Below are 27,219 nucleotides of genomic sequence, written 5' to 3'. Positions count from 1 at the left end.
ATCTTTGGAAGGAAAATGCCAGTGGGATAAAGTTTGTAGCTTTGCGATACGTCTCAAATTTCACTTTATCTTGTGTGGCTCCTCCAGCACAGGATAGCAGTGGCAGCCTAAACTGTGAGCTCTGATTTGGGGCTTAAACCGACGACCTTCTGACTTGGAGGCAAGGGTGCTACCAATGAAGCAGGCTGACAGCTTGACTGGATATCACTGAAGGAAGGCAAATTGCCTCTGAGAATTGAATAAAAATGAATATTGCTAAGCTTTAAAAATGGTTCAATACGCTTGACTCCACTGATGATGTGGATTGATGGTGATCATGCTCGGATTGACACTTCTATAGCCAGATAAGGAAGTTAAAAAAGGGATATTTTTATGAACTTGAGCGAAGAGATTGGAAATTTTACTCATATTGTTCGTTAGAATGAAGATGGATTTAAAAAAAACTACAGATGTCAATATAGGCATATAAATATATGCCAAAACATGCTAGGAGTGTTTGTCCCAAAACAAATTAAGAACTTTTCTTAATGATGATCATAAATCTGTTCCTTTCCCCCAGCTTCTTACCATTATACACAGAACAGGATTTGATTAATTAATGATCATTTTTTTGATTAACGTCATCCCGAAATTACTAAAGTAATTTAATGTGGAATCTTCAAACAACCTGATGCGGTTTATATATTCATGAGTAATGACACCCTAATATTCCTTTCCTCTTCTTCTGGGGGGTGATTGATTTTCATGGTTTTCTTTCTATCTCTCCCTCTCAGTTGCCCTCTCCTCGCACTCGCATGTTTATCTGTCATTGCTACGGAGAAAGAAAGCATTCATTAATAAGTAGCAGCATGAGTAAAGCTACCGCCAGTGAAGACTGACATTGCATGCAGTATTAGATTTACCGCATTCCCATGGAGGTCATGTTCAATCCGATCGTTGAGAACTCACAAAGAACAGGAGCCTATCATTGTAAACATTGTGTGTTCCTTCCTACAATAATCTCTTTCTCCCATTTATATATATTTTTATCTTCCCACACACAAGTAACATTATTTAGAGCAATATCAAGTATTTTTATTTTGCTCTTAATTCTTCCCCCAACCCCGCTTCCCCATTGGCTGAGAAGACAGGTGACCAGGCTTCTTTCAGATCATTGTTGCAAAATTATTTTTAATGACACAAAAAGATTAGAGATTCAATGAATAAATAGAGGGTTAACTGACTGAATTGAAGGAAGTCGGAGATGATAATAAATGGGTACAACTTAACTAGGTATCGTGGCTATGGTGTTTTGGAGGGTCTGTTTCCTTGTCCCCTGATAACCAAGTGCTTCATGAACAATATAGAGAAGATATTATTCTCGGCTATAATTTTGTAGATGAACCAATTTGTGGAATCCTGTAGGTTAGTTTTTAGAGCACTCATCTCGCAAGCAAGAGGACCTGGGTTCAATTCCCAGGCAGGACGAAACGTTGGGCAAGTTTCTTTACACCTCGTTCCTCTGTTTATCTCGAAGGAAGTAAGAACCCGGTGTTTGTCAATTGGCGGATCGCTTTTTCAGGGTAATGCTAAAAAAAAAATTTGGTCACTCAATCCACGACTGTTTCTGGAACACTTCTGTGCGCAATTGGCTACCGGGTTTCGCCCACAAAATATACAGTTAATTCACTTACTGTATATTCGGTGAAGCGCTTTGTGACATTTAGAAGATGTGATAAGGCGATATAAATATGTGTGTGGTTTAACAGGCCAAGTGTGGATAAATGTAAGGAATGAATGAGTGGAAACTCCTCCTGGGTATAGATTTACTCCATTAATGTAGTATTTTAAAGCATGAAGAATTTTTCAAATTCTTAACTTCTATCATTAAATTTGCAACTGGTTTTCTGCAATTCTATTTTAAGAAAAAAACAACTTCAGAGTTAAAACTGAACTCAACAATTTGCCACATTTTGCACACCCCGAAATGCTAAGTGAATAGAGTAAATCTTGACCCAGTTGAAATATCCATTCATTGTTTGGAACAGGAATGTGACAGTGTAACTCCAGGTGGAAGAATAGGAAAAAAGAGTTTGTGTACTGACTTTTTTGTGAGGGGCACAGATCATTGTGTGAATACACACATGTTCATTGTTGCAACAATAAACATAAAATGTTAGCTAAAAAGTTGTCTTGTTCTGAAATGTGTTGGTTCAGTCCTAAAGACAACACTGCTTTTTGTGTGATTCTGAGAGATAGATATTTTCATTAAGGTCTGCATTAACCTTTGGTGCACTTGAACGATAAATGGGGAGGGGTTGAAACCAATATTTTCTCTGATGGAAAAGATCAATTGGTACTTGAAAGACATTTTGAATCACATCTGGAATATTAATTTGCTTTCTGTTGCTGAATAACCTGCAGTGTATTTCTTGGAGGTTATCTGTTATTATTTATGGCTCTGGAGTTTTAATTTTATATATTTTCTCCAGAGGATCTGTTTCTGTGAACCCTCGTGCTTTTTGCTGGTCTTGTTTTTCTCTCACCAGAATTGGATTATAGTAGTTCTGAGTTTCTTACATCTACTTGGGTTTTCATTTCTCATTAGAAGGCTGTGTCTAAAGTTGGCATAACTGCTCTGTGGTCTCTGAATGGAGTAGTACAATGTGGAGTTTCCACTTAAGTTTAGTCATTTCCTTCTTCAATTTGTTCCTGTGTTAAGTCTAGCAGAATCTGCTTTGTGAATCTGATAGTGTCCTGAAATAGATTACAAGCTTCACAAACATATGCTGAGCTGCCCATGGTGCCAATGTGAATGCAATAGTCTTAACATATCAGCTGTGATGGACCAAACACTTTAGCCCTTAAGTGCTCATACTACAGAGAGAAATTGCAAACACTTTTAACTTGAATTTGGAGAACAGTGGGATGGCTGATGCAGTCAATGTTTAATCTATTTGCTGGATTCGATTTCAAATTCAGCCTAGGCTGTTCGGTTGGTTAAACGTCTGCCTTCTCTGATGCACTTAAGAGTTGTAACTGAAATAATTTTCAATAGCCTCATAACATAAATAATAATATTAACAATAATACAAGCATGTGATATAGCTCCTTATCGTGTTGTTGAATTGCCTCATAACATTTCACCAGATTTACTGTAGAATGTAATGACTGTGTATTTTGTAGTTCAATGCGGCAACCAATTTGCAATGACTGTAATGTCCCCAAAACAGCCTTGAAGTGAATCACCAATTGTATCTGGGGGATTGCAGGACAGAACACCAAGAGAAACTCCCTTCTCTTCTCCAAATATACAAGTAGTGCCATGGGATCATTAAGATCCATCTAAATAGGCAGATAGAATCTCAGTTTAATGTCCTGTAACTACAAAGTCCTGTAGCTCAGTGGTTAGAGCACTCGCCTCTCAAGCGAATGACCTGGGTTTGATTCCCGGCAGGGCGAAACCTTGGGCAAGTTTCATTACTCCACACACCTAATAATAATCCCTCAAAAAAATAATAAATTGGTCACTTCATTCCACGACTGTTTGTGGGACACTGCTGTGCGCAATTGGCTGCTGCGTTTCGCCCACAAATATACAGTCAATTCACTTTACAGTATATTCTGTGAAGCGCTTTGAGACGTTTAGAAGACGTAAAAAGCGCTATATGAAATGCAAGGATTATATTATTATAAGGTCTCTGGCAATGCATCGCTTCATCTGCACTGTGCTTGTCAGCCAAGATTAGGGAGTATGAGTTGAGAACATTGTACTGCTATGAATTAGTATTGAAGTGACAAATGATTTAGCACTGGAGTGACAATTCATGGGGTCAAGAAACTCATATTAGAAAAGTAGAGGTTAGAGTTGAGGTTTATTACTGGGCATTAGAGAAAGCATTGTGGGCCTAATGTATGTGGACTGTGAATGTTGAATGATAAAAGTATTGGCTAAATTGGGAAAATGCGCCCCCTCCTTAGCCTCCTTCAAGCCCCGCCTTAAAACCCTCCTCTTTGACCATGCCATCGGCCACCCCCCTTCCCCTCCCCTCCCTTCTCCCTCCCTGACCCCAGCTGGGATCTGAAATGCTGTACACTGTCCAGCGCCTTGGGATGTCCTCCCGACGTGAAAGGCGCTATACAAATGTAATCTTGTTGTTGTTGTTTTTCCCAAACCGATAGAACCACACCTTGATGAGTATATGACTGAGGGGAATTTCTTTGAACATCCACTCTCCACATATACACTATCTTCATAAATCAATTTCGAGCAAACGTGCCTTTTTCAGTTAGTTGCAGATGATTTATCACACAGTAAGAAAGCTTTCAACTTCCAACACGAACATAGAAATAGGAGCAGCAAAAATACTCATTAACTCCATCAAGTCTTTTTGATTCTCAATCCCACCTGACTATCATTTTACCATTTCAGCATTCTCTTCCATCTTTTCCAAAAGGCACTTTGAAGCTTTTCATACTGACTGGTTTAGTGAACCACCTACTCGTTAATTTTTGTCTACAAATTAAATTCTGCCAAGCTTCCCTCCTTATTCTTATAAGGAACCAAAAATAGTACCCCCACAAAATCATGGCTGTGCATATATGGAACCTTGCCCCATGCACTTGCATTTTAATTTAAACGAATGCCAAGTTTCTAAAGTGTTTTTTTGTGGAAAATGTGGTTACAAATCAATCTCTATTTGAAAGCACCTCGTGCTGGAAAACTGCTGCCAAGACAGCCTTGAGAAACAGTTTCAGCAGTGCATGAATTTGCACCATTGCAGGATAAATGTGAAGAGTGCAAATCGATTTGGGCTCCCCTTAGAAATGGTCCCAAACATGTTCTTGGAGTCATTTTTAAAAAAAGAACACTGTCTGGTGGAGCGCTAAGTATACTCTTTGAGAACTCTGTGGTCCCAATGATTCAGGAGCAGGAAGTATCAATCGGGCTTCATTATTTCCAAATCACTTTAGTGTTGGAAGTGATATTGGGTTTTCTCCCTTGGGGCATGATTTTTAATGGAGCCTAAAAGTTGCATGCTTCTTAAAGTAATTTAAAGGCAGATGATTCTTTCATGCTACATTTTAGAAAACATTAATGTTCTATTATTAATATAGTATTTAGTAATAGGACATCATTGTTTTCTAAAATGTTACTAATATCTGTGGTAAAGGGCATGTAGGCCATTAATGCATGATATGTTAACGAATTATATCTACCTATGGCTTATTAGACTGGATTTCTCTGCAACTACCCAAAATATACAGTCACTTCACTTTACAGTATATTCTGTGAAGCGCTTTGAGACGTCTCGAAGACGTGATAGGCGCTATTTTAAATGCAAGGATTATTATTATTATTAACTATATTCATTAAGGACGCAAGAAACACATTGAAAACAAATTGTATTACTTTGCAACTCAAGATCACCTTCCACTTGATGGACCGTCGCTTGTTTTCCACAACAACAACAAGATTGCATTTATAGAGCGCCTTTCACGTCGGGAGGACGTCCCAAGGCGCTGGACAGTTGGGTCGGGACCTGAGCAGGGGGGAAATGGTCAGGGTGAGGGGAGGGAAGGGAGGGAGCGAGGAGGGGTAGAGAGTCGAGAGGGGAGCTGAAGGCACGGTTGAAGAGAAAGGTCTTGAGACCGGCCTTGAAGGAGGAAAGGGAGGAGGCGGCGAAGGCACTGGGGGATGGAGTTCCAGAGCCTCGGGGCTGAGAGGCTGAAGGCCCGACCACCGATGGTAGGGCGGTTGGGGCGGGGGATGTGGAGCAGACCGGAGCCAGAGGAACGGAGGGTACGGGCAGGTAGGTAGGGGGATAGTAGGTCGGAGAGGTAGGAGGGAGCAAGGCCGTGAATGGCCTTGTAGGTGAGGATGAGGATCTTGAATTCGATCCTCTGGGGGATGGGGAGCCAGTGGAGGCGAGCGAGGGTGGGAGTGATGTGGTCGCGGTGTCTGGTGCGGGACAGTACACGAGCTGCAGAGTTCTGAATGACCTGCAGTGTGGAGGGAGGGCCGGGAAGGCCGGAGAGGAGAGAGTTCTCATAGTCCAGCCTTGAGGTGATAAAGGCGTGGACCAGAGTTTCAGCCGCGTGAGGGGTGAGGTAGTGCCGTAGTCTGGTGATGTTCCGGAGGTGATGGAAGGCGGTGCCAGCTGTGGCGCGGATATGAGGAAGAAAGGACAGCTCAGGGTCGAACAGAACACCGAGGTTCCTGATGGCTTTGAGAGGTGGAGAGTGCAGCCTTGGATGCTGATGCTGTCAGCGCCTGAGGTGCGGAGGCGCTGACGTGAGCCAATCAGGAGGGCCTCAGTTTTGCGCACATTGAACTGAAGAAAGTTGTCTCTCGTCCAGGACTCGATGTCGGACAGACAGCTGTCAGGACATTACTGGTCGTGGAGTTGAGGGTAGAGGAGGAAAGGTAGAGTTGGGTGTCATCCGCATACATGTGGAAGTTAACCCCATGTCTGCGGATGATGTCACCACAGGGGGAGCATATAGAGGGTGAAGAGGAGGGGACCGAGGACAGAGCCCTGAGGGACACCGCACGAGACAGTGCAGGGGGTGGAGGAAAAGGCGTTTGCAGAGACAAAATGAAGACGGTGGGAGAGGTACGACCTAAACCACTCAAGGACAGGGCCTTGAAGGTTGAGGTGGGAGGACAAGCGGTGGAGGAGGATAGAGTGGTCGACTGTATCGAATGCGGCCGATAGGTCGAGGAGGACGAGGAGGCAGAGGGAGCCCTGGTCGCAGATGGTCAAGATGTCATTGGTGACCTTGACCAGGGCGGTTTCCGCGCTATGGGCAGCACGGAAACCCGACTGGAGGGGTTCAAAAAGTGAGCGGGTGGAGAGGAAAGAGCGTAGCTGGGAGGTGACGACTCTTTCGAGAACCTTGGAGAGGAAGGGGAGGTTGGAGATGGGCCGGTAGCTTGATAGCTGCAACGCATTCAAGGGAGGGTTTTTTCAATGTGTGAGTGATTGTGGCAGTTTTGAGGGGAATGGGAACAGAGCCAGAGGAGAGGGACAGGTTAATAGTGTCTGTGAGAAGTGGGAATCTGAATTCATCACTTAACTGATATGCTAACAATCTGACTGAATGCGCAAATATGTTAGATACATATATATAACTGTCTGAAACAAAGTATAATAACATTTAAACATTTTTTTTCTTTTTAGTTGTGCATGTTCAAGCCCCCAGTGTGTACTGCTCACTTACTGACCACCTGCTCCCCCTCTTGCTACCTGGAGTGAATCGTAATCTTTGTTTCTTCCACAATGAAGCCACAACTGTCTGTGCCTTCTCGCCTTCAATATTTTTTTGGCTCTTGACTTCCTGTGCTGCAGCTGTCCTTCCATCTCTCCTAATTGCGTTTCTTACCCTCTCTTATCTATGGTGATCTTTTTCCATTTTTTCCAGGTGCTTAAAGCTTTTCTCTTCCCATTAAATTATCACTGCCAATGAACTGATTTAATGAGTCATGTTCATTTCATTCCCACTTGCTGGCTTTTCATTCCTCCGGTGCCCTTTGCATGCTGTAAACTTGGCAAGAAACACACTGCATATCCCAAACTCATCTCGGAGTGACTGATGTTCACTTTTTCCTTAAACACGAGGAATGTGGTGGAATTTCTTTTCTGGGAACAGGAAGGTGCCAATTGAATTGAAACATTTTACAAGATTGCGAGGTGCAGAATTGTCTTAAGTACAAGTCCAATCTTTGAAATGGAATATTGCTTCAAGAACAGGTCAAGCTCATCTTTTTAAACGTTCAGATCAATTTCAGGTTCTTAAGTTAATAGTGTAGCTGCTTATTGCAAATGGTCAAATGCTTATGGTCATATTTCACTCCTTATTAATCTTGGTGGTTTAATCAGAGGAATGAGAAACAGTCATGGTAATTGAATGAAGAGAAAATGTAAGTAATGTAATAAAAGCATGGTATAAAAGCATAGGGTATTACCTTCCTCCCCATCCTCATTAAGATGTGACTGATTTATAAGAAAGAATTGGATTTGCATGAAATCATTTGGAGCTATCCAAAATAAAACATTGATCATCTGCACTGTCCTTCGGATGAGATGTTAAACCACAGTTCCATCTGTCTATTCAGGTAGACGTTAATGATCTCTTAGCACTGTTTAAAACAATTTGGGTGTTTCTATATAATAATATAATAATAATCTTTGCATTTGATATGTATCTGTACTGGCTCTTCACGTCTTCTAGATGTCTCAAAGTGCTTCACAGAATATACTGTAAAGTGAGTTGACTGACAAGTGAATAATACGAGGAGGGTCTAGGCTGTTCACGCAGAAATACCAAGGTATTTCAGGTACATTTTAAGGTAAGGAAATTCTAAATGATGCAGACTAATAAGACAGAGAAATAAAAACAGAAAAAACACAAGAGGTGGTGAGAATGAAAAGAGAAATAGAGAGCTATAAATTAACAATACGGAGAGATTAATGAGAATCCTTGCATTTCCTATCATGTCTTGAAACATCTCAAAGGGCTTCACAGGATATGCTGTAAGTGAATTCGTAGAATCATAGAATTATACAGCACAGGAGGCCATTCGGCCTATCGTGTCTGTGCCGGCTCTTTGAAAAGAGCTATCCAATTCAATCCCACTCCCCCGCGCTCTCCCCATAGCCCTGAAAACTTTTCTCCCCAAATAATTACTTCTCTCTTAAAAGTTATTATCGAATCGGCTTCCACCACCCTTCCAGGCAATACATTCCAGATCCGAACAACTCGCTGTGTGAAAAAATTTCTCCTCATCTCCCCTGTGTTTCTTTTAACAACTATTTTAAATCGGTGTCCTCGGATTACCGACCCACCCGCTAGTGGAAATAGTTTCTCCTTGTTCACCCTATCGAATCCCCTCACAATTTTTAAAACTTCTATTAAGTCTCTTAACCTTCTCTGCTCCAAGAGAATTATCCAAGCTTCTCTAGCCTCTCTTGTTAACTGAAGTCCCTCATTCCTGCTACCATCCTGGTAAATCTCCTTTGCACCTTCTCCAATGCCTTGACATCCTTCCTAAAGTGTGGTGCCCAGAACTGAACACAGTCTCTCGCTGAGGCCTAACCAGTGTTTTATAAAGGTTCATCATAACTACCTGACTTTTGTATTCTATGCTTCTGTTTATAAAGCCTAGTATCCCATATGCTTTTTTACTTATATGAATCTCCAGGTCTCTCTGTTCCTTCACCCCCTTTAAGATTGTATCGTCTAGCTTATATTGACAAGTATTGACTGAATTGATTATATATTTGTGGGCGAAACATGGCAGCCAATTGCGCACAGCAGTGTCCCACAAACAGTCGTGGATTGAAGTAACCAATTTATTATTTTTTTTCTCTTGAGGGATTATTATCAGGCGTAAGGATCTTGCCAAGGTTTCCCCTGCCAGGCTGGGAATCAAACCCAGGTCACTCGCTTGCAACCACTGAGCTACAGGACTCCAAGGTTTCTCTTAGTGTCCTGCCCAGCAATCCTCTATATAGGTTGTACACATAAGTTTCACATCATTGCCATATGAGGGACCTTATGTTGTGTTTGCCTGTACAGTGGACATTATACTTGATAGTAACTGCCATAAAGCGCTTTGAGATGTTTTGCCATGATAAAACGGTGTAAAAATGCAAGTTTATTTTTTTCTCTGTGGCTGTTCTTTATAAAATGTGTTAATTTGACTTTTTTGTAAATTTTTCAGGCAATTGAAAAATGCAATAATGAGCTCTCCAGTTCTGGATAGTGCCTTTAAACGGAAAGTTTATAGGCAAGACTCAGGGGCTTTGAGCTCATAGCTGAGGTTGACACTCCAGTGCAGTGTTGGGATAACAGTGGTTTGCTGGAGGTCGACCTTTGGATGAGATGTTAAATCGCTTGGTCGTTATTAAGGAGCCCATGACACTATTCAAAAAGCGAAGGGAGTTTCTCCCAATCTAACAATCATCCAGTTAATTACTCATTCACCTCTTGGCAATTTGGAGGACATTGCTTTGCGCAAATTGACTACCATGTTTGTCTACAAATACAGGATTGCAGCACTTCACAGAAAACTCTATGAAATGCTCTGGGATGTTTTGCAACAATGTGGCTCTATATCAAATGCAAAAAAAAATATTATTTATAAAGTTTACGAACCGGAGTTTTGAATAAAAGAAGCTGAACTTTAAATCCAGAAGTGTCATTTGTCATTTAATAATATTAATAATCCTTGCATTGGTATAGTGCCTTATCACATCGGAAGGATGTCTCAAAGTGCATTTTACTGTCAATAGAGTGACTGTGTGTTTGTAGGAGAACGTGGCAGACCAATCAAGCACAGCAGTGTCTCTCAAACAGCCATGAAACGAATGACCCAATTTTTTATTTGGGGGACTGTTGGTCCGGACTCCGGGAGCAACTCCCTTCTCTTTTCAAATCGCGCCATAGGATCTGTAATGTCCACCTGAACAGGTAGACAGGACCTGGGTTGAACATCTCATCCAAAGGACAGTACCTCAATCAATGCAGCACACACTCAACATTGCATTGGAGTGTCATCTTAGGTCATGTAAATTCGAGTCCCGAGGTGGAATTAGAACCCACAACCTTCCGACTTAGAGGTGAGAGTGCTATCACTGAACCAAGCTGACCCAGTAATACTGAGCAACACGCCTTTCCCCTATGGCCTGGTATGAAAGGATTATTGTTACTGATAATGGTGCATAACCAGTGCTGTCATATTATTTAGGAGAGTTTTTTTTCCCGAACACTCCTATTAATTTTGCACCAATTGCTTTGACAGTGTGTGTCAGAGAAATACGCCAGAAATATGACAGAATCACTCTGCCTTTCCAGCAGCTCGTGTCTATCTGTAACTGTTGCTGTAAACATCATCTTGCTTTACTTCAGCCTACCTATTGACCCCCCTTCCCCTCATGAACACTCTTGCATCACCCCATTTATGGTATTTCTAATAAGCAGTTACCCTGTTCATTTGATTCCTTGGGTAACTATAGTTCATTTAATCCACTGTGAAATTATGATTCTCCTGTTGCTTGGACTTCAAAACTGAAGAGAGAAGACAGAAATGAAATGAAGCCCAGAAATAAACAAATTTAAAGAATAACAGGAACGAACAAAGGAAATATGTAAAAAAAAAGGAAATTATGGGAAAGCGGTGAACGTACTGCTCACAAATGGGGGGAAAATGCAAGCAATAGATAAATAGAGCTGCTTTAAGTCAGATTGTAAAACCAATTTAAAGTGGAAGGATAGGAACTCTTACCTTTGAAGTAGAAGATGGGTCCTTGTAATTAATTTTGCAACAATAAGGGAGAAAAAGAAAGAAAAAATACATACCGTACATGTTTTTACTTCAGAACTAACCAAGTTATATTTAGGACCGAATATGCCTCTATCATCTCATTTTGCCTACGAATAACAAGAAATTATTAACCTTCTAGATAACTGTTTATATTGTAGATGTGATTATCTTAGATTTCGAGAGAGAGAGTGAGAGAGCTCAGTGTAATAAAATTGTCTTCAATTAGCAGCTAGCAATATATATCTGTTGTGAAGAATGTAATATTAGATTTTCTTTAATCCATATCTGATTCGTATTTATTTTGAATGCACAGAGTAGGAAATAACAGGCCCGGCCGGTGGGCGTAACAACAATTGATTTTGCCATGAAATACAACAGGAGATTTTGTGGGTATTTCCACACTGTTTAAGAAAGAGTGAGGCTAAAGGGTAAGCTTACGAATAGAGAAGCTAAAAGTTTCCAGGCACCAAAGAGTGCGTCTTGTAGTCCATGAACAACTGCATCCTAGAGGTTATGGATAGTGAAGTGTTTTCCAGCTTCATACATTTGCTGAGGTCTGAAGAGTAACAAATTTTGTAAATCAGCAAGGACAGCTTGAAACTTGGGTTCCGTTACTTGAATGCTCTCACTGTGCACTGCCAATAGCATGCAAAATCTTTGCGATGTATTTGTTTGTGGCACAATTCTGTAGTCTGGAGGAGCTTTCAATCAGTGCGCCTGAGGTCCCAAGTTCCACTTAAGCTCTGTCCTGCAATTTTATCTTACAATTTACAATGGCTCAGATTTGGGTGATAAAAATCTTAATTTGGAAATCAGGACATTTTGAGAACTGAGGCAAACCAGCTTCCAAATTAAGACCGGGATTCAGAATTTTCCACAATTCGGCACATTCTTGAATTCTTGGTCATATAGACTAAGACTAGGTAGAATTTCAGGTCTTTGTCGATCTGGGGTGACCAATGAAGAAAATCAATCCAGGTACTTCTTTCAGAATCCAAGACCAAATGAACAAAGGTCTTGAAATAACTTTAACAGCGCTTAACACTGCTGGCTGGCCTACTGACTGACCTTGGGTCTTTGCTATTTGGGTTTTATTTTTAAAAAAGGCAAAGAAAAAAATGTAAATTGTCTAGAAATGTTGCACTTTGTGAAAGTGGTTGAGTTCTTTCGCCTCAGCCCTGGAGGTGCCTGCCCCAGTGTTCATCTCTCCCTGATGGGCATTCGCTTCTGGTCAAGTGAGAGGATGAATTAACTGTTGAGCGGTGGCGAGACCCGAGTTTAGAAGAAGGATAATCTGAGGGTGATTGGCTCGCTGCTCTTCAGTCACCTTTGTCGACAGAATGATATTCATTGCAAACCAGTCAATCCTATTCTCTTAGAGGAGGATGTGTGTCGAAAAAACAGTCCGCAATGGGCCTGAGCAAAATAAACGAGAAGTCAGTTTACAATTAATTTCTATATCTGTGTGTATATATCTTGTCATATTTGGACTTTTCCACAATCAATTCTATCAATGCTCTTTGTAGGAGGCTTCTTTGTGAGCCTTGTTCAGTTTTCCAGTTGTAATGTTAAGGACCGGAACCAAAAATTTAATTGCCCTTGGAGCATTGGCCAGTCAAAAATGATGGTTCCACACATGAAAGAGCCCATTTTAAGCACAAGAAATGGTGACGTCAAAGCAATGTAAAAAAAACAGCTATTGGCAAATTATTTAAGTCTAAATGCCATAGCATCTTGAAAGGCTCGTTTGTCTACTGTTGATTTCCTTACATGCATAACTAATTAAAGGAGATTTTTTTTATAACTTGGTGGCATTCTATCTGGGTTATTTGGTAAATCTGATTTGGATCATAGTTGACTGGTACTAATAGACTCCAACCAGTGGCTGTTCTTGTGGGGAATAATTAAAGAAAGACGGCAGACAGTTTCTGTGTTTGTTTGTTTGTAAAACACAGTTAAGATGCTTGAACTTAATCATTACCAGGTAAAGTGACTTCCTTTAATTTAAAACAAATTATATAAGCTATTATGTTTGATCAGTTCCAGTTTCTGTTCTCTTTTCCAAGTCAATTATTGAGGCAACTGCCTGTTTTACAAGTTACTCAACAGGTTCAATTATTTCAGTCAGTGACGACTTGATCGTTCGTGTGAGCGTATCTGTTGGGCTATGTATATTCTTTACTATTCCTTCAATTACCAGATGGGATGTCCAAGAGTTGTAAATAAATATGTGCGCGTTTCTGAATGGAATTCCTCATCAGTCTTCAAAAAGCTGCTCTCCGCAAAGCTTAAGTGTTTTAAGTGTTTGAGATTAAAAGTTTCAATTCATTTTGTAATTTGTTATGCCTTTTATTGAGCTGAGCACTACAAAGAGCTGTACATTTTTCACGTTTAAGGTGTGTTTATTTGTTCACGTTGGGTAACGGTGAGATACAGTGACATCTCAGAGGCACTTCAAGCAGCGAGACAGGCTTGCAATTCAGCCCTTTGTTTCTGAAGCATTCTAAACTTGTGTCGTTCCTATAAAACTCTGCATCAAAGTCACACTTAGAAATTGCACGATATTGTTTTGGTAATGATCAAGGTGGACTTGTATTTTTCTTTGCTCCAGGTCTTCACAAATCTTCTTCGCCAGCAGAACATTCTAGATTTGAAGGCTTGAATTATTTCTGTGCACAGTATTATGTTCTGCTGGGACTGTTTCAATAGAGTAAGCGTATGAAATTTATGTCTGTTTACTCTTATTTTTTTTTCTTTGTTTGAACCTTGTATTTAGGTGCAAACCCACCTTGAAAATCCAACCAAATACCACATTCAGCAGGCCCAGAGGCAGCAGGTAAAGCAGTATCTGTCAACCACCTTGGGGAACAAGCTGACAAACCATGCCTTGAGTATGCCCTGTTCTAACCAGCCAAATGATCACGTAATGCCTCCAGGACCTGGAAGCAGCGCACCTAACAGCCCTATGGCTATGCTCAACATCGGTTCACACTGTGAGAAAGAGGTAAACTCTGGGATTATTGTTTTTTTTTGAATGGAAAATGTTGGGTCGGGAATAAACTGTAATTTATTGAATAACGTAAATCAAAAAAGTCAGAAATTCCACCAAATCTCTGCTTGTTAATAATAACAATCCTTGCGTTTGATAAGCTCTTCACCATTTTGTCTTACACAACCATTTTGTCTTGCAATCTACACTGTACCTAAGGCTTTATGTCGTTTCGCCCACAAAATACAGTCAATTCACTTTACAGTATATCCTGTGAAGCGCTTTGAGACATGATAAGGCGCTATATCAAATTCAAGGATTATTCTTACAATTTAAGACCACGCAGAACTGTGGAAAATTCTTAAATTTAGATTGAATTTGGAGGATGGTTTCATCTTTAAGGGTTGTCAAAAAGCAGCTTAATAATTAAGATTGAAATGAACAAAGTTCTTTTATTTATCTTAAAATGTTAAGACAAAGTGGACTTAACAGGCTATGATGAGGGGGAATTTCAGTCCTTAGCCAAACTTCTGCCCAGTTCAGCTAAAATTATTTTGAACATTTTATTTGCTAGAAAGATTGCAACCCTAATGGTAATTCTGGGCATTTTGTGACTGGATCATACTTTTAGGACAAGAATGTTGTTCAAATTTGCTCAATATAGTTTAAAATCAAATCTGTGTAGGCGGTACAAGGACAGAGTGTTTTGAAGTGTATCAGTTTGCCTCAATGTCGTATTGTTGGCAGCAAAATGGAGAGTATAGTCATTCTACTGTTAAGAATACAGAGCAGTCAGAATTAAACACAAATTGGCTTGAGGTATTGGAGTTGCTCCTGCACTGTGACCCATGCAGTATATCTACATGGTAAACTCACTTTTTGAGCTGTCCAATACGCAGCATATACAGTCAGTTCACTTTACAGTAAATTCTGTGAAGCGCTTTGAGATGTTTCAAAGACGTGACAAGGCACTGTATCAAATGCAAGGATTATTATTAGTCCTTGTTTATGGTGTAGTTAGTGGATCTCGGCTGGGAATAGGAATTTGGTATTTATGATTAGCCCTTCAGCCAGGGAGGGCAATAGTCAGCCATGGTTCTTGCTTCAGTTCACTATTGGAAATGTGCACATGCAAGACTGATTGGGTGAGTTAAGCTGAGCACTGATGCCTCCACTGTCCCACAGCCTTATAACAAGTCTGTCTTAGGCTCACACATGAAAAATAACCTCTTGAGTAAGACACAAGAAGGCTTCTTGTGCTGGTGAAAGCTTGAATCCGAGCATGAATCAATGTCTTCAGAATGACTAATGCAGATTTTTTTTAGGGGTAAAAGGCTTATCGCAGCCAATTGGAGAATATTCTATCCCCCATATATAAAATGTCTGCTAACCCATTTGCCCTTTGTTTTGCTTTGATAGCTTACTTTTAACAATCTACGTGCCTGCACTCTTAGATCCCTCGCGCCATAAGCAGTTTTGCTGTATACTTCCATTCTATGTTTTTTTCCCCATAATGTGCTGCATTTATCTATGTTGAACTGTGTTTGCCATGGGTCTGCCCATGTGGTTCCTGTACATGTCCTAGATTCTCCTGATCATCCCTGCTGACATGTCCCCTGTGGATTTTGTTCCCATTTCCTGCTGTAATTAGAGGGGAGGGAGGAAAGACATGTCCAAGGCTATTTCTATCTGTGTGTGACTACATTGACCAGTGGGATTGTTATAATGCGGAAAGGATTTTTTTTGCAGTTTGAATGCAAACACTTAGTGCGCAATCATTTCCTTTCAGCAATATCTCCACACTGTCTCTCTCTCTCTCCACTCCTCCCCCATCCCACCTCGCCTCACGACAATAAACAATAAACCACATCACCAACATCAACAAAGTCCTAGTGATTAGCCCCAGCAGATAGAATTTTTAAAGTTAGCAAAGAAATGAAATCCATGTGACATTCTCTCTTACAATATTACATTCCCGAAGACTCTATGTAATTGATTTCTCAAAAGTTATGTAAATCTTGTTGTTCCTTCCAAATCTTGTGATGCATGTAAAATACCCGTCTTGTGTAATTTAGCAGAGAATATACCTCTCTGGTGCTGGTAAATATGCTGTCATTTATTATAATCATTGAACCAGCATTAATTGTCTGTACAATGCACCATCAAAGAGGGGGTAGAAGGTACATTTTCACACCAGAATAAATGACGTGAGTTTAATGCCAACAAAGTCAATGCAAAGCAACAAAACCTAACCAGCGGATGCATAAAACAGTTACTAGTGGAGTCCTGTAGCTCAGTGGTTAGAGCACTCGCCTCGCAAGAGGGAAACCTGGGTTCAATTCTCAGGCAGGGCGAAATGTTGAGCAAGTTTCCTTATTATTTACCTAGTAGTAAGTAGGAACCTGGTTGTTAGTCGATTGACGGTACACTTTTCTGGGGGTAATAATCTATTTACAGTATACTCTGTGAAGCACTTTGAGACGTCTCAAAGCCGTGATAAGGCGCTATCTCAAATGCAAGGTTTATTATTATTAGAACACACAGTTTTGTTTGCAGGAAAGTGAACCCTCTGAAAGAATAGCAATTTTTTTTACTTACTTTCAAAACTAGCATCAAAAGCAACAAAGTTAGTGATACAGAGTTGATCCTTGCTTTAGGATCAGCACTTTAGCCATTCTGTAATAATGCTGCTCAGAGGAAGAAGGATTGAGTAAAAAGAAGACTATTTGCCACAATGACACTTTCTGAATTGCAAGCTACAACAGTAACAAACATTAATACAGCGATTTTTGGGCTGTAAATGTAGACTCTGGGCCCATAGAATCAAAATATAACAATACATAGAAAAAATTAAATCTCATCCTTTAAGCGTTTTTCCTCTGTGCTTGAAATTCTAATTAGGAATATTATTAGACCTTATCTGAATCCTGGGCAAATTGAGCAAGGTGAACACATTATAAACAAAGTCCCATCAGGTGGCTCAGAAAGCAGGGCAGGTGAAAGCAGTCATTATTGGCAGCAACTTTGCTGATTTTCTTTTACAATCACTCAATACGTCAATCCACTTTCTCTATTATGTTCTCTATTTCTCCCCTGATTGACACCCTGAGGAGACTTGTTTGCATTAAAAGGGATTTCATTTTCATTTGTGAGACCTGTTTGTTTACAGTTACATTCCGCACTGTCAATCTGACCACGTGCTACAATTCCCACGTGTATTTATGTCAAAAAAAAATACGAGAGACCTTGTTTTTCTGCATATCTGATGTTAATTGACTTTATTTCTCTTTCTTTTCCAGGTGTGGTTGCCGGAAATGAAAATGGTAATGAGATTTATCAATACTGACACCCTTAAACCGAAAACCTTCTGAATGTGATGCGCGAATTGTTCTGATTAACACATAATGTGGCGGACCATTCGATTTTAAAGCAAAGCGTATAGAACTGTGAGATAGCAGGTCACTCAGGGTTGCCGAATGGTTATGCTTCCCTGTTGGAACGCAGCACAACATGCTTTGTGCACGTGTTAGACAGCAACAGTTTTATGTATTCCTACCCCCTTTCCCCCCCACTCTGTCCACTCCCTCTCCCATCCACCCGCACAGTGAGCATTTTAGTTCTACATCAAATAGCATTTCTTGGCCCTTTATTTTATTGTTTGTTTATAACCTCGCAATCATGCCTTCCTCTCCTTACCATTTTAGTATTTTTCTTAAAAAAACCATCCTTGATCAACTTAGGGAAGTTCCCCCATCTTTTCCACGAAAATATTTGCTTTAATGATTAACACAGTAGGCTGGGTCTAGCGCCGTGTATAATGGAACCGCGACAAATTATTTTGAAATGCTCGGTGTTCATTTTAAACTATTAAAATGTTGGTCACATGTTGAGCTTATGGTGCACAGATCTGTTTGGCGAGGTAAGAGTTAAGCTTTGGGTCTACATAGGTCAATCAGAAGGGATACTGTTTATTTCAGAACTTTAAGTCGTTCTACGTACCGAACTTGTCCATATGGGATAAATTGTAATATTGGCAAGTGTCAGTTATTTTTATAGATTGCACACATATATATGGTGTGTTTAATTTGAGGGTAAAGTTACAAATGCAGCTTTCAGAATGCAGTGTCTCAGAAAACTCTGCATTTGTGTCTAAAAGAGCCCATTTCAGTCATTGTAGGAGCCTTTAGCGACTGTATGTCTTTTGCCAGAGGAAAGCTGGACTTTGACAATATTTATTTATTTGTCGCTCGTGTACTTTCAATGTTATGCATTCATTAGCAGCGTTCAGAAATGTCAAACAATAACGATTTTACAAAACCTGATTGCTGACAAACGCAATCACAGTATGATTTTACAGTTTTGTTCTTCTCACGAAAAGAGCTTTGCTGTAACAGATGGTGCTGATGGTGATAATTTTAACACGTTTTATGATGAGAAGGAGGCTTTGGTGTGATCTCACATTTCCTCCCAAAGCTATAGACGAGGCAGCTTGCAAAATGACAATACCAGGAATAGATCAAAGATATTTGTTCAATTTAAAAAAAAATCACTGTCTCCAGGCAGATGCTTTATTGTTTTCATTCCCTTAAACATTTTTTTTCCTTATTTGACATAGATGGATGATGTAATTGACGACATTATCAGTTTGGAGTCGAGTTATAATGATGACATTCTTGGACTCATGGACCCAGGACTTCCAATGGCTAATACGGTAATTTCATGCTTTATTGACAAATAGTTTTGACTCTCCTAAACAGAGGTGTATGTGTGGAGTAAGGAAACTTGCCCAACGTTTCGCCTTGCCGGGAATTGAAACCAGGTCTCTCGCTTGCGAGGCGAGTGCTGTAACCACTGAGCTACAAGACTGCAGCCCCTTCAAAGAGAGGCACCATTTGGGACATAAAATGTGTGTAGACCTCAACCTGGGTGGAAATTTCAGAACGTGAACATTGTGATGGGGGAGCGGAAGGAATCATCACCTAATTAACGTTGTTCGGCTGATAGGTAATAACAGTTTCTTCATGTATGGTAAGGACCAGCCTGAATAAGCCCTATTTAAACCAGAACCCACTGTCAAGAGTATGACTGACAAGGAGATTAGCTGCACAGAACCTGTCCACTTCCCTCAAGCTCCTGCTTTTAGTTTTACGTTTCAAACAATTGCACAATTCCATGGATTTGACATAAGCAGCGATGGGGATATCAGCTGGTTACTAATACACTGACCTGACGATATTTTTGTTCAAACAAGGGTCAATGCTGATGGCTTTAAAAGTGATATTCAGCATCTGCTTCTGCTTTTATTCCATATGGCCCTTTACTTATTTAATCAATGGTGACCGTAAACGTCACTGTAAAACGTCAAAATAATTTCTGTAGCTGCCGTCTGCGTAAGGTCAAGTAGCATTGATGTGTGAACAATTGATCGTGGTTGATGGCTGAAGAATACTGGATTGTGAAAGATGTCTCGGGTCTGACAAGAAAATGTAAACTGTGCAAAGAGCTGTTATATTGCTGACATGCTAAATTAAAATGTACAAACAACAGTTCTATTCGTTTGAGACATTAAGTGGTTAATGAGGTGTAAAGCTTAACACACTGCGGTTCAAGTAGAAATGTTTATTTTTAATCTTGCGCCCTGTATAGACTGCAAAGTTAATGCCAATCAACACTGTTTCTGTATTGAATCAAAGTTAAAGTGTAGCAGAGGCATTAGTCCATGCTCTGCCTTTCGAAAGCACCTCGGGAGGTGTTTTATGGATTAGCTGCAGTATGAATCGGGTTTGTATCCAGGCAATATTTAAAGTCGTCTCAAATGTTTTCTAAAAAAACATAATTCCTAGAGGTATAAAAGGACATTACTTTCCTTGTAATTTGACAAATGAGTAACAAAATTGCTGCGTTGAATATCCTAGCGTTTAATATTTCACCGACCTTGTATCAATGCAGCCAATGAACCTCAAAATTAGTTTGCAAAAAAAATAAGATGTAGAATTTACAAAGCTCACCCGGGGCAATAAATCGTGTTGGGATCTGGTTTCATCAAATAAATCACTTTGCGTCTCATAGAAGGGCCTCCTCATACCCCACTAATCTTGGGTAGAATTATCCAATGTTGCATGGTTGGTTTATTAATGAGTAAATTGACACCCATCTCTTTCTACACAGAGTCACTTATGTAGCTCAAGGGTAAGCATTAGCACCATTGCCAATAATCTGCCACAATCACTCATTTCCTGATGGTACATCCAACAGGTATCTAGTCAAACCTGAGGATTAATATACTGGTTGTCTTAGCTCAGAGGACAGTAGTTGTAACTTTTTGCCCTCTGAACCCTGCTTGTTCAGGTTGCACGATTAGTGTTTCACAATTGCTTTTGCAAATCTCACAAATCAGGCCTTGCAAAGCAGCAATCTGATTATTTGTTTTGAAAATGTACTTTCAAACCCACAATGGGCATTCGTCATAGAATCGGATTTCGCTGTGGAAATGATGTAAAGATTACTTAGAAGAAAATCCAGCTTAAGCAACCAGTCCCATCAATCTGTGGAGTCCTGTAGCCCAATGGTTAGAGCGCTCGCTTTGCAAGCGAGAGGACCTGGGTTCGATTCCTGGGCAGGGCAAAATGTTGGGCAAGTTTCCTTACTCCACACGCCTCTGTTCACCTAACAGTAAGTAGGAACCCAGTTGTTAGGGGATGGGATGATTGGCGGATTGCTTTTCCGGGGGTAATAATCCCTTCAAAAAAATAATAATAATAATTTGGTCACTCAGTCCACAACTGTTTGTGGGACACTGCTGTGCGCAATTGGCATTTCGCCTACAAAATATACAGTCAGTTCCTTCTTATCTAATCATATAGTAATAATAACCTTACCTTTGGTACAGTATCTTTCATGTCAGAAGGACGTCCCGAAGGCCTTCACAGGATATACTGTAAAGTGATATGATTTGCGTTTTGTGGGTGATATAATGGGCTCTGCTAATTTATTGTTTTTTTTCTTAAGATTTAACTGGTTTTGTGTTTGCTTGTTCCTCTGTTATATTTCAGTTGCCTGTGCCCGGTAACGTATTAGATGTCTACAACAATCCAGGGATGGTTGCCCCTTCCATTGCTATCAGCAACTCCTGCCCGGCTAACCTGCCTAACATTAAAAGGGAACTCGCAGGTACACTGCAGTTTTATTCTTGTCTGCAATTCAGTTTCATTCGGGTTATTTTGGAGGGGAAGAGATGAGATGGGGAAGAGGATTAAACAGAGGAGCGAGAGATTTCAGGACATTGTAGCAATAAGCCAAAAGTACATCAGGAAACTTAAACAGATGCAGGCGAGGAAGAAAAACTATAAAATATCAAGGTGGGAGGGCGGTTTCAACCCTTTCCCTGACACAAATCTCACTGCGATCTGTTTACCTCGATTTCTTTAGAACAACGTTCTTTTGCTTTGAAGAAAGAAACTTATCGGTAGGAAAATATTCTTCGAATGCAACACAACCAACTCACATGCAACACATTAATTGAATTAAGCAGCCCAACTAATTTTTAGCGTGGGAAGGTGGCTAGTCAGTGCCAGAAGTCACAAGCCTACACAGTAGATCACCACTATAAGTGAACAGGTGCTTAGCTGTGATGCATTCTAACCGCGATCACCCGGTAATGTCATTGGCTTCCTCTTCTTTTAATCAAGACAGTGTCCCCTTCAAATCAAGTACCTGGCCTTCACAATAAAGTGCTCAATACACTAATACTCCCCTCCAAAGCATTTCAGTGATTAATCCATACTCAGTACAATTGATTAAACTTTGACGTGATAAAACTAGTGAGATGAGTTTGCACTGGAAGGGAGGAGAGGATGCAAAGCAAGCTTCTATAAATCCCAACAGTTATTCAACTTAGCGTATGGCAGCTATTCCCTTGCACTGCCTTCCTTTGCTGGTCTGATTATAGTGTTAGATGTTTTTGTAGTTGCATGCTGTCTTTGCAATGCACCCAAGAGAGAGTGCAATTAATCTCTTTAGAACAGTGTTATAATAGCTTATGGCTAGATATTTAACAATTGCTTTAAATAGCAGCAGTAGACACTTAAGTGTGCATTTCTGCTCTTTTTAAGATGTGTACAGTCAATTTTAATGACACCAGACAGCTGTAAAGTTGTTGCAGTATGAGACACTGATGAAATGCATCGAGAAGACACTCAGTAGTTCCATTCTGTTTGGTTGAGTCACATGGCGAAGCCAGGTGAACATGGGCCGGTGAACAGATGTTACCAGAATAACAAGAACACGATGAATATTAAATATCACCAATTAGCAACTTTTCCTGTGTTTGCTTTTCCCTTTTAGTTCATGCACAAAATGTGGAAACATGCCTATTTTTGCCAATAAGCTACGAGTCTCAGATGGCAACTGTGAAACTATTTGCACATGTACATTTGTACATTTGATAAACAAATAGGAAATTGCAGGAAGTAAAATCTCAGCTGTAATGCGTATGGAATTCCTTGCAACCTCCTTTGCCTCGTTTCTCTTTACACAGGGTGAATTAAAAGTCCTTACTCCTAATTCTATATGCGATGTTCAAACTGCCGACCATGTGGATGTTTATACATATCAACTCGATGACAAAAATTTCATGAGCACAATGAAAGACATCTCCTGTAATAGCTGCACACTCTCTTATGAATGTCGTCTTCAAAAAGAACATAATTAATAATTAAAAACTCTATGAGTAATGACTTCTGATTCACCCTATTGATATTGGGTGAACATACTCCTGATACAGAGAAAGCTTTAGAACTTGCAAGAAGAAAAAATCCTAAAACTATGAGATGCAAAATTCCGTGCAGGCATTCTTGTTAATTAAAATAAAACTTGAATGGATTGAATTGAAGTTTGTAATCTGATCTCTGAATTTAGATGATGTTTACAGGCAGGTGAAGGTTGTCCCCACTGACCCAGTTATATATTTCCTGTTTGTTGCCAAAACTAGGAGATTGAACCAAACGGTTGAGACATCGGTCTCCTGATTTCTGGAAACAAACTCACTTTTGCCTTCAGGCAGCCTTCATCCACCTTATTTATAACAATTAATGTCTGCTGCATTGAAAGTTCCAACGTTTAAAGTGGAACAAATGGAAAGGTGAAGGTGAACGCAGGAGTTGAGGGATCCAGTGTTGCTAAAGTGAGATAAATTGAGTGTTTCTGTTCAAACCCTCTTTTCTTAATGAGTCATAAAGTTCACTTGACTAATGAGAGCTTTTCCCCGATGAAACAGATTGATCTGGGAAGTTTAGCAAAACCTCTACTTTGTTATTGGAAGCCATATTGGAAGCTTTACTTTACTTGTTTTAACGTAGTAAGGCCATCATAGGGCCCATAAATTAGATGCCGTTTATAACGTGTCAGCAAAATAATAGCAGACACAGGTTCCGCTTTCAGGCATCAGGTCACCATTGACACGGTTTCTGGTGCCGACCGGACAGGTTTGCTGATCGCTTGCGAAGGAGACCAGCCACTCCGCGTGGGAAATGTACTATACAACACTTCAAGTCCACAACCTCCACTCGCTGTTAACGAGCTTGTGTCATAACAGGGTCAGACTATATGAGAGTCTGGAGGCAAAGATGGTAAAGTGAACAGTACTACCAATAATCCTCCCATTTGATATAGGGTCTGTAATGTCAAAACATCTCATCCTACTTCACAGGGAATTGTTGTCGAACTACATTTGTTGGCAGACAAGAACGGCAATAGAAAACGTGATCAGCTACAGCAAAACATGCACAGCTATCGTTAATAATATCACCTTTGTCAAACTGTCCGGCATTGCCCCAGAGGTGAACAATAGCTAGCAAAATAAAAGGTCATCTCTTCTCAAAATCTTATGCCAAAAATAGTGTTTCTGTTTTGTAAAGTCATGCTATGTACATTGATTAGGTTGGAGTCAGTCACTTAGCCAAATCTAGTCACGTATGTGGCATGAAGTTGAAGGGAATCGACCATATGCGGTGGGTCTGATAATAAGGGCCATGCAAAATAAGAAGGAAATGCACAAGGAAAAGCACAAGGAAATGCGTTTTGTTTCAAAATGTCACGTCCAAGAAAAAAAAGGTTTTTTAAGCTTGATTTCATTTGGGAAATAAGTGGTAGTCCTGCGAGGTACATCAGGCTGAATGACCAGTAATATTTCATAAACTGCTTCTCTATGGCAACGATTTCCTTTAGAAGTGCTTTCAGAATGACTAGTCATTACAGTAGTCAAAGTCACCCTACACTTGGAAGCCTTCAAGGTTATGGACATTGGCCCAGCAATACTGTTTACTTATACAATGGGCATTTTAATGTTTACAATGCAATAACAGTAAATCACATTGGCAAATTGACTAGCAGGATTTTCTAGCAATCTTGCTGTAGTGCCCCCAACTCACTGCTTCATTTGGTTGTAGATGATAATCCTTTGTTGTTCAAATAGCAAATTGTATTTGTAGTACAACTTCTTTTCTATATAATTCACAGAGTCAATGGTTGCAGGCATGGAGCTCCATTTTAAAAGTCCCTCAATGAAAATGCACAATGCACTATTACCAGGCAAGTTTTTTGATTCCAGTTAGCAGATCATTTTGCAGGTCTTTTTTGCTTTGTGCGCGATTGGGAAGAATTACGTGTAATGTTTCAATCTAATCAGCGGTGCAGGCATTTTGTCAGAATTATTTCCTTTCACTTTTGCCAGCGAGAATCTGGGATTACAACCATTCGGAGCAGATAATGACCTGTCGCACACAATCTCTGTTTCACCCTTAATGCAGTTCATGGTTTCTTTCAGAAGCTGAGGCCAGAGCGCTCGCTAAGGAGAGACAGAAAAAGGACAATCATAATTTAAGTACGTTAAATTATTTTACTTCTGCTAGTAATGTGGAGGCATGTGTGGAAATATGCTTCATGGTCAGACAAGTGTCTGACAAACTCAGAAACCCATTATTTACAATAGCAACTTACATTTGTATAGCACCCTTCACGTTGGGAGGACCTCATAAGGTCCTTCGCACAACTGATTGGGAGCCTGAGCCGGAGTGGTGGTGGAGGGGAGAGGGGAGTATGGGAGACCAAGGGGTGGTGGTGAGGAGGGCCAGAATGGCTAAGCTCAGGAACTCGGCGATTTGGGAGAGTTGAATAATCCACTAATACTATTTGCATTACATTGGTGCTCCACAGCCAGCAAGGCACAAGTGCACCTTAGTATTTTAACAACTAATTCACATTCCCTAGCCTGAACGACTTTCTTTTTAAATCTCAAAAGTTGAACGGAGGAGGAGATTCAACATTAATGATCGTATAAAGGAGCTGGGCACATTAATTCCAAAGTCTAATGATCCGTAAGTACAGCATATGTTAATTGCCAATCTCGTACAGCTACAAATGTTGATGCCTTTTCACTTATACAGTGGTTACCTTCAACTTGGGACAGGCTGATTGATGTCTAATTTGAATTTCACCAGGATTTTTTTCCCCAGTATTTCTGATCTAATGGGAAATTAGGTTCAGAGTTAGTTACTTCTGGCATCTGAGAACATAACAACATAAGAATTTGGTAGGCGAAAGAAGACCAAGGTCCATCTAGTTCGCCTTCCACCATCCTTGCAGTCGCTTGATATGTTGTGTCCCAAATTATACACTGTATCCCAAGATATTATTTTCTAGCAGAAATCTATCTAATTTGTTCTTGAAACAAATTACATTTTCTGCTTCCACTGTCTCCCTCGGGAGCAGTGCAACCTTTTAGATTTGTGTCCGTGTCATGGTTGTTTGTCAGCTGAAATGATCAGCCCAGGAATATGGAGTTCTCTGGAGCTATTGGAGTCTCAGCGATTAGAAGAGAGGTTCAGATGAAGAAATCCTTTCTGCCCATTTGAGCGCGCCCTTCTGGAATATCAACTCCACTGTCTCTCTATTATAGTATCAAGATGTTCCTCGAATGAGTCCAATGTTGCGGTCCCAACGAACCTTCCTGCTAACCCGTTTCAGCTGTTGAAATTCTCCATGTAAAGAAAAGCTTCCCGGTGTCTGTCCCAAACATGTACTTTTTATAGCCCTGAATCTGTGTCTTCTTGTTCTGCTGCCTTTGTATCTAATAGTAATAATAAGCGTTTAAGGGAAAAAATAATCACATCGGTTGGCATCTGAAGCAGTAATTGGGGGACAATGTTACAGTACAATACAATTTACACTTATCTAGTGCCTTTCACGTCAGGAGGACATCTCAAAGCGCCCGACAGTGCCGGCTGGGCACCGGATCTTTTCTAGTTGATGTTTCAGAAATTCATCCTTATCAACACCCTCCAAGTTGGTCAGTTATTTCCTTTTTTCTAAAAACAAATAAATATATTCATATGGGAAATGATAGCCATGAACAGTATGCTGCTACAATTTAGCCTTTCATCTTGTCGGTGATAAAACTGGTGGTGATTTCACTGTCTATTGGAATCAAAGGCTAGAGATGCACTTGTCATTTTATGTCAGGATCACTTTGACGACAAGTTTCTTGAGGAGCTGCTCACAAATAGAGCGTTCTTTACCATTGCTAAAACCTAGCACTTCATAATGGCATGTGTGCGTCATGCTCTTAATGGCACATGAATTCTGCGTGATATCGTTTGATGTCTTTAACAGGGATATGCGTTGGAACAAGGGCACTATTCTGAAAGCATCAGTGGATTATATCCGAAGGCTTCAAAAAGAACAACATCGTGCGAAAGAGCTGGAGTCACGACAGAAGAAACTGGAGCACGCCAACAGGCATTTATTACTGAGGATACAGGTTAGTTAGATGGCAAAAGGTCCTCACACCAGTTTTTCATTCATTCCCCATTCGCAGGTATCTAGATTGCTGTTGCATTGACCATTAGATGATTTGGAGGCACAGTCC

The 27,219-nt window shown here is 40.3% G+C and overlaps 1 protein-coding gene across 9 annotated transcripts in view; it reads left to right on the top strand.

Annotated features, from left to right (window-relative positions):
* LOC103179789 (melanocyte inducing transcription factor) overlaps positions 1-27,219 on the top strand; it is a 113,316-nt gene that overhangs the window by 82,970 nt on the left and 3,127 nt on the right. For 4 of the 9 annotated variants that reach the window (XM_042339731.1, XM_042339729.1, XM_042339733.1 and 1 more), the window contains 9 exons: positions 14,085-14,312; positions 17,597-17,620; positions 18,913-19,008; positions 21,350-21,467; positions 24,813-24,884; positions 25,120-25,176; positions 25,594-25,669; positions 26,545-26,640; positions 26,964-27,111. In XM_042339731.1, the coding sequence (XP_042195665.1) occupies positions 14,085-14,312; positions 17,597-17,620; positions 18,913-19,008; positions 21,350-21,467; positions 24,813-24,884; positions 25,120-25,176; positions 25,594-25,669; positions 26,545-26,640; positions 26,964-27,111 (915 nt within the window). The remainder of the gene's footprint in view (positions 1-14,084; positions 14,313-17,596; positions 17,621-18,912; positions 19,009-21,349; positions 21,468-24,812; positions 24,885-25,119; positions 25,177-25,593; positions 25,670-26,544; positions 26,641-26,963; positions 27,112-27,219) is intronic. The other 5 variants (XM_042339736.1, XM_042339735.1, XM_042339730.1 and 2 more) reach the window with 4 other exon arrangements.

This window comes from Callorhinchus milii, unplaced genomic scaffold (genome assembly GCF_018977255.1).
Source record: "Callorhinchus milii isolate IMCB2004 unplaced genomic scaffold, IMCB_Cmil_1.0 Scaffold12, whole genome shotgun sequence".
NCBI lineage: Eukaryota > Metazoa > Chordata > Chondrichthyes > Chimaeriformes > Callorhinchidae > Callorhinchus > Callorhinchus milii.
This window is presented reverse-complemented; position numbering and strand designations above follow the sequence as displayed.